Source organism: Echeneis naucrates, chromosome 7 (genome assembly GCF_900963305.1).
Source record: "Echeneis naucrates chromosome 7, fEcheNa1.1, whole genome shotgun sequence".
In the NCBI taxonomy this organism is placed as follows: domain Eukaryota; kingdom Metazoa; phylum Chordata; class Actinopteri; order Carangiformes; family Echeneidae; genus Echeneis; species Echeneis naucrates.
This window is the reverse complement of record NC_042517.1, coordinates 2,238,715-2,246,708: the sequence shown is the minus strand read 5'-3', so window position 1 is coordinate 2,246,708 and position 7,994 is coordinate 2,238,715. Positions and strand designations below refer to the sequence as shown.

The following is a 7,994-nucleotide window of genomic DNA, read 5'->3' as shown; positions in this document are numbered from 1 at the left end:
TTGTTTTGTTTTGTACTGAGTGATGACGACAGCTTGAGGGGATGAAAACGATAATGTCATAACCAAAAATGAAACTGAGGATCAGTCACCAAAGTGCTGGTTGCTCTGTACGCTTGTTTTGAGGAACTCTGTTTGTGTCGCAGGCGGAAACGGTTTCCATATTTAATGTTTCACATGTTTGCCGTCGGTAACTGTGTCGTGTTTATGGGTCCACGGATTGGTAATGATGCGTAGCCGATTCACTCCTGTTTAGGCCATAAAAGCTGCATTAGTCTCCCGTTTTATGGCGGGGAAAGTCTCTTAGGGGCAAATGCAGAGCTGTAATGAGGTGAAATGAAGGGCAGAAAATTTCCTGCAGTAGAAGCAGACCATAAACACGAGTTGTGAACAGCAGATAATTTGCTGGGAAATACAGCATTATCAGTAATTTATAACTTAATTAACACTCAGTCAGGCAAAACACACACATTGTGGTTTGAAGAAGAAAATGTACTCTCAGGGTTTTTGTGTTGTTTGTTTTTTTCCACGCTGAGTGATGAAAAATATTTTATTAATCAGGTTGGCTACAAAATCGATAACAACGAAGGTTACAGTAAATTTAATCTGTACAACAAAAGTGCTTAGTTTCTGGTGAATGCGCCTCAAAAAAAAATTATTCAAAACCAATAAATGTATCAAAACAGTGCAAAAACTCTAATGTCTTCATGAAGTATAAAAAAAAAGCAACATTTTCACCCAATCATTTCTTTTGCTTTCAGTTATTTTAACATGGTAACATGGAAAATCAAACGCATTGAGAAGGTAGACATTCATTTTCCACTGTGTGTGGATTTAATCATAGTGGTAACTGCATCCATTACTTCCTTATTGTGTTAGTTTAAGATGGGTTATTGTAACTATATCTTTTTTTTTTCTTCTTTCTTCAATTTAATGAACACTTTAAACACTGTTTGGTGTCAATATGTGGGAAGTCTTCTGGATCTGGCGTTAGGTGAGCACTGGTTCCTCCAGCAGGAGCCGCCGTAGCTGGACGGACAGACAGAACAAGGCCTCCCGGGCTTATAGGGAGCTTCTCCCACCCAGTTTCCTCTGAAACACACCAGAGCATGGTGAGAGATCTTATGATGCATTTCTTTTTATTTCTGAAAGATTTGATGAGCTCGTGTTTCCAGGATGCGAAACTGCAGCTCTGCGGTGCGTTGTGCGTTCTGAGCTGCTTTCACTTCTTAAATGATTAATAAAGAAAGGGAAATTGTGAATGTGGGGTTGTTTTGTGTTGATCTGAGTAACAACACTTTCACTACGATTACACACAGCATGGGGATGGAAAAATTAAGATGCTTTATTATTTATCTAGGAATAAGAAATAATACCACAGTGTGAAAAATCTTCAGTAATGTGTATGTAATATATGTTCATTAAATTGTCGTACTGACAGATCATAAATCCTTATTATTATGAATTTATTAAAGGTTACTATATCTGTCAATTAAATGTAGTGAATTGAAAAGTAAAACAACACTCAATTAAAGTACCTAAAAACTGGTACCAAATGTAGCACGTCAGTTTCTGAAGTAACCAATCTAAAAACGTTAGTGTTAATATAATATATAATACAGCTCATTACACTGATCACACTGGCCCATAATTTATTTAGGATAAAAATCATCTGACAAATGTGCAAATGTCATGAATGAATGAAACCTGAAGTCAAGGAAATATCAGTTATAAATCAAAATACAGTGGCTTAAAAAGGAGTTAAAAGTTTTGAATTTGCAGGAGCATCTTTGAGTGGATATTGTGCTTTAATTTAATGGAATTTGGTGAAAGGCCAGAATCATCACACAGCTGCTGTGTTTGTATTCCCTCTTACTTTATGGAGTAGTTGCAGACCAGAAGCGTCGCCTCCCTCCACATGCTCCCGAACACGAACATGTTGGAGCATTTCCTGACGGCACATCCCACCCTGTTGGTGCTCGCCCACACCATCTGACAGGACGCACAAAGCACGCTGTTATTCCTGCAATCACACGCTGAGAGACGTCCACATCCAAAAAGACCAGACGATTTGTGAAAAGATTTGGCAAAAAGAATCTGCAATTATATAAAACCCATCATTCCACCAATGTGGTATTAGAATCTTTTTTAAATCCCTGCAAAGACTTACAAAACTGCAGCTCCATACCTCAAAAATAAATAAAGAATTTATTGTCTTTTAAAAATATTTATATTTCAAAGGAGCTTAGTGAACTTGGCTGAGACAGCAGCTCTGCAGGTGTTAATGAACTTTGAATAATCAAACTCAATTATTTCATCCCAGAAACTAGATCCAGCCCATTTCTGATAGTTATTCTCTCCATACGCACTCCTACGTGTTTCATTTTGGTATAAAATGTCTCAAGAAAAAATGAAAAACATTCATCTTCCTCAAAAGATTTTGAGGAAGATGAATGTTGATTCAGTCTTGTCGTCCACATGAGCAGGTCCATTTAGTCCACATCATCATCACACAGCGTCACAGTGAGGCGACAAACCAAGACTGGATATGTTTCACATCAGATTTCGCTCTTTGAATGCAGAAAATGGAAAAAGTCCCTTCGGACTCACTGCTCAGCTGTACCTGAGTATAATGAGAGCAGACGGAGCCGCTGCATCTGTTCGGGTAGGAGAAATGTTGCCTCTCATCATACCAGGACCGGACCAGCTCTGTGATGGACTGGTACCTGTCGCAGCCCACAAACAGTCAATCATTCATCCGTATCAATCCCCCCAATTATCTCAGTGAATTATGGTACATCGGATCCAGCAGTCTGAATTACCTTCCCGAGGTCACCGACAGGTTCTGGCCCATATACTTCATGGCCTGAGTCGGACCGTGATCCCAAATGCACAGTGAAGCCCAAGAGTCGGCCGAGTTGGCCAATCCCTCGTCCCAGAGCTGTGGAGAACGGGAGATGGATGTTTGTTCATTTCACTCTGTTCAATAAGAAAACAACAAAGACTGATTCTGCTTCCTGCCACAAAAAGCCAGAACATTTCTGTATGGTGGAATAAAGGAAGACATTTTGTGTCGTGTTGCTGTTTTGTGAAGGAGAACAGGAAGTTGTCTATCCATTGGTGTGGATGACAGATATACTGTACGTATTTATGACATCAGGTGTCAGGTGACATCATTTATAACCTCCTGAGGCTGGATGTTCTTCTAGTGTGAGAATAAAGTGAAAATAAAATAAAATTTGTTTCAGCTATTTTCTGAACCAATTGAATGTCAAGCAACAAAAGCACCTTTGCTAGTAAACTGTTTTTCACATTCATGAGAATTAGAGATGGGTTATGATTATGAGATAGATCTGATTATACTGATATATCCATTTTTCTATACAGGAGCCAAGATGTTCTCCCTTTTCTTGCCAAAAATGATTTAAAGACTCAACCATGGTCATATTATTGACCTTTAGGGACAATTAAAATTTCAGTTGAAACTCTTTTTCAACAAGTTTAAACTGGATTGGGATTTGATAGTGACAGCTGCATAATAAACCACCAAATGACAGACGTAGAGAGTTTGAAAATCTGTTGAATGTTTTAATGGTTTAATGTTTTAATGTGGAGTCTCTGAGGGAATGTGCAGTAACATTACTGGTAGCAGATTCATCATTTCACAACATTTGTTTAAGTAATCCTCGCAAAATGAGGCAAAGTCATGAGGCATTAAGACGTGAATGAGTGTTTTGAGCAGATAAAGAGGACGCATGGGAGTGCAGATATCTGGAGTTTTGACCTTTACATTCTACAGATATATTCTAGTGTCTGTGTATACATCCATATTCTGAAGAGGAGGTGAGGAGGAAGTGAGCCTGTCAATCACAGCTTCACACACTCTCATTTGTCTTCTGTTTTCCTCGACATACAAATCCCAGATTTTATTGAAGATGTCAAACAAGTGATTGATACCATAAACTTATAAGGAGAATGTTTACAGAGGCAATAAATCAACTGAGAAGTTGAGTGACTTCACTCAATCACCCCCCTCCCCCCCAGCACCCCTTGTATATAGAGTCTGTGCTCACCATGTACTCCATATTAGCTGCGGGGGGGAAGACCTGGGAGCGGACTCTGTTGTGATAATCCAGCAGGGCGTTGATCTCTCTGGATGAAATCGCCCTCTTCCGCCTTCTGTGAGGAGCTCCGGCGAGCATCCTGACGTCAGACTGAGCCTCAGGTCCGGCCCCGGTGGAGCCAAGCAGCCCCGAGGCCTCCCCCGTGTGGGGCAGCGTCCACAGGGAGGCGGCGAGCAGCAGCTGAGCCCTGAGGAGGTGGAGGAGGAGGCCGCTGCACCGCGTCCCCGTAAAACCCTGCAGCAGGAGGAGATCACCAAAGATCACACCATGTTCATCAGAGCAGAGCAGGCGGTTTATTAAAGGCAGGAATGACGTTGGAAAAAGGCATTTATCACATTTCACCTGCTGTTAATTCAACACCACACAGCGACAGATGGGACGACATAATTAAAGTGCTTCATTGTTATTCAGATCAGTGGAATTCCATTTAAAAATGTTTTCTGGGAGAATAAGTTAGACAGAAATCAAGCATGCTTCTGTGGACTTCAATGATTATAAAGTAAAATAAACCGACTTAAAGAGAAATATTTTGAATATTGATGCAAAACTCCCCTAAATAAGTGAATAATAATAAAAGAGAAAAGGAAAGCTCGTACCTTCATGAGTGGAGCCCTTCACGGAGGCAGACGAGCAGAAGAGCAGACCCTTCACCTCAGCACGAGCCTCTGCAAACAAGCTGTTGTGTCATGTGTGTCGGGGAGTTTTAACTGGGCCAAGAAGGTTTTTCTGACGCACAAAAACCCGCCCGTGTGCTCCATCTCCTTCCTTCCTAATCCTCCAGTCTGTCTCTGTCTTTCTCTGCGCTGCAGAGAAAATCACAAGCCCAGGAAATCACCTTTCATCAGCGTCTGGCATTCACTTCTTTTGGCTTCAGCGTGGTGTGTAGTCGGTTTAATAATAGAAATGAACGACACTTTAATCCTTTCATTATGTGGATTACATTTTCAGCAGTTATAAACTGGGTCAGGGTTGTCAATTGCTGACAACTATATCAATAAATGTTTAATATATTGCAACGATCATGCTTGGAAGAAATCCTGGAAGGTGGAAATGTGACCTGTTGTACTGCATGTTTTCAGCTCATTTGATTTATTTTGCATGGAAACTGAACACAGAGCTCAAACATCCACTGGAGGGCATTATTCCGAAGTCTCAGTCACGGTGGCCTATAACAACGACGACACGTTAACAGCAGACACACAAGGGTAACAAAATATGAATGAACCTGAAAACGGCGTCACTAAAACAGCAACATCCAGAACATGAACGCTAACACTCCTCTTTAAAGCCATCAATAAATCAGTGTCAGTGTCTCTGCTAATGTGAGATCCAGTTTCTTTGCTTTAACCAAAATTTACAGCGCAGTTCTGTCATCTGAGATCTTGGTGTTTCCTCAGAGGAGTCTGCAGCTACAGTAGTTGCAGAGCACATGTTTGGGCTGCACCATGACCTCCCTGAGTTGTTTCAATAAAATACAATGAAATGTTTAAATAAGCACGCCCTGGGCAAGGACCGAGCAATGTGGTGAAGAATGCATATTAAAAAAAATAAAAAAAGTGGCTGCAGAGTCAGCATCCATCTCCAGCTGTTATTGGTTTCTGGAAGAGCCGCAGACTCTTCCATGTAGTCGTATAAAAGCCTGCCAAGATACACCGCGCCACCTGGCTCTGCAGCAATCGAGGTCAAAGAGATCACCGGACTCAAACACCGGAGAGGACAGCTGGGACGTGACATTAAAAACCACGAAGGTGACGGCATCACAAAATGATTTGTTTCCATTATGCAATTCGCAGTATTAAAAAAAACTAAACAAAACAAAAACAGCCACTGCAATTATTTTTTCACATCACTGCCCCAAAATTACATGTTCTTACCCTCCACCCCCAAAGAAATGCACACCCACCCCATCTGGAATGTGTAATATAACGCCATGCACTGTGAGAAATGTGAATTTATGAGCGCAGAATGAAACAAAGTCTTTAACTGTCAGCGTGTCCCGTGGACGAGCAGCAAACACGTTCTGAACATGCAACAGCTGAGCTGACAGTAAATGAAGCGCAGTACTTAATGACGGGAAAACGAATGGAAACGATTCAGAACTGTGGACGAGTTCATGTCGGACACAGAGCTTCTGTTCTGGTTCCTCTGCCATTTTCATTATATATGCCTCCTCCTGGGAAGATTATTAGTTACAGTGACGTCCCGTATCATTTATGATTTCACATCCTGCAGCTCTTTTAAAACCGAGGAGAGTCCATTTTAAAGTAATATTTGCTACTTTTATAACTGCTCCTTAATAACATGATCTTAAATATCAAGCAGCAGCAGTAAGCAGGGCTCTTTGAGTGGTTCTTAGTACGCCCTTAGAAATTAAAAGTTTTTCCCGGATTAGGAACAATGCTTTTTTTTTTTGTTTGTTTGTTTGTGTGTTTTAATTTAGATTATTATACGACTTTTTTTTTTTTTTTTTAAATCAAGCTTTCAACTAAAAACATGAAAAAAAAAAGTTTTATATCCTACTTAAATACAAGTGATCATTTTTATATATTACCAGCCTCCTCCTCCCTGATATAAGAGATGACTGGTCATTCCTCAAACCTGCTATAAAACCTGAGGTGCTTTTCAGGCATTATAATCTGTACACTCCTGATATCTTTACCCAGAAAGGCTTTTGGTCAACGTGCTTTCTATTCAATGTGTTGTTTTTAATCTTGAATTTGTACTTTTCATCATGTAAATCTTTTCATCTTTCAAAGGTGATAAACTGCGCTTGCATTTGTCTCTGTCACCTTTGTGTGAGCTGTGAGCAAGACCAGAACGTATAGTTGGTTCAGGAAGAAAAAACAACATAATAAACTGGAAGAGCACTCAGAGAGTGTAGACCTGAGCCAAGGATAATGTCTGACAACATCCATCATTTCTCAGAGCGCAAAAAAAAAAAAAAAAATCACATTCATGGTCAATGGTTCGGAACAGCCCCAAAACTTAATGGGTCCTTCACTGGCTCACACTCCGACCCTCCACCCAGCTCAGTGCAACTCGGTTCAGTTCTTTTTGCATAAACCTCCAGACAATTAAAGACACACAAGTGAAAACATAACCTCCTGGCCGAGGTAGGATTTCTGACGGTAGAAGCTGGCCTCATTGCGCAGATTGAAAGCAATTCGTCAGGATTAATTAGTCGATTTGTTCAGTATGGCACAGGCCGACGTGGGTCACCTCTGAAGTGAAGCCTTCAAAGCTTTAACAGCTTACTTCCACACAGGCTCAGCAGAGTGCTGTCAGACTTTGTGACTTTGTGTGCAAAATGCACAGAGGGATCCATCAAAGAGGCAGCTGGGGCCTTCGGCACACAGAAGGTCAACCACACTGAAGGTTCAGGAAAAAACCAGGGTCACATCTTCATGTGGATCTTCCAGTTCAGTTTCCAGTTTGGTTTTCCACTCGCCTGAAGGACAGCCAATCATAAACCCCGTGTTTCCCTAATCTAGGGGCCACGTGTTCAGCTCAAACAGCTCACCTGTTTGATGGCAGTCTAGCTGTGTGCATCACGTAGAATGGAAGAGTTTGACGAGTTCGAGGATCTCTCCTCATGCTCAAAGTGAAGCGTTGTACTCGCAAAATGTGGCATTTAAATTTCGCTCCGCTCACATGCGTGTCACTTCTGCCACATAGTTAATATTTCTAGAGGGGAGAAATGTTGAGCTGCGGTATAAAAGAGATCCGTCTGTCTGCTGAAGATGTGCAGACAGACAGCAGCGTCGACGATGGATATTGAAAAAAGAAACTAGTTTGTTCTTTAGCAGCTTACAGGACAGCAGCATAAATTTGACCGTTGCATTCAGAGTAGACTGTCTTAGGAAGATTTCACTC

General features: G+C 41.1%; 1 protein-coding gene across 1 annotated transcript; it reads right to left on the bottom strand.

Moving 5' to 3' along the window:
* Window positions 1-571: 571 nt before the first annotated feature.
* On the bottom strand, window positions 572-4,783 carry r3hdml (R3H domain containing-like). The gene is made up of 6 exons (XM_029506966.1): window positions 4,718-4,783; window positions 4,071-4,355; window positions 2,820-2,938; window positions 2,621-2,723; window positions 1,874-1,989; window positions 572-1,089 (listed from the first exon to the last, which is right to left on the bottom strand). The coding sequence occupies exons 1-6, from the start codon at window positions 4,721-4,723 to the stop codon at window positions 957-959; spliced, it is 762 nt and encodes a 253-aa protein (XP_029362826.1). The 5' UTR covers window positions 4,724-4,783; the 3' UTR covers window positions 572-956.
* Between the last annotated feature and the right edge of the window lie 3,211 nt (window positions 4,784-7,994).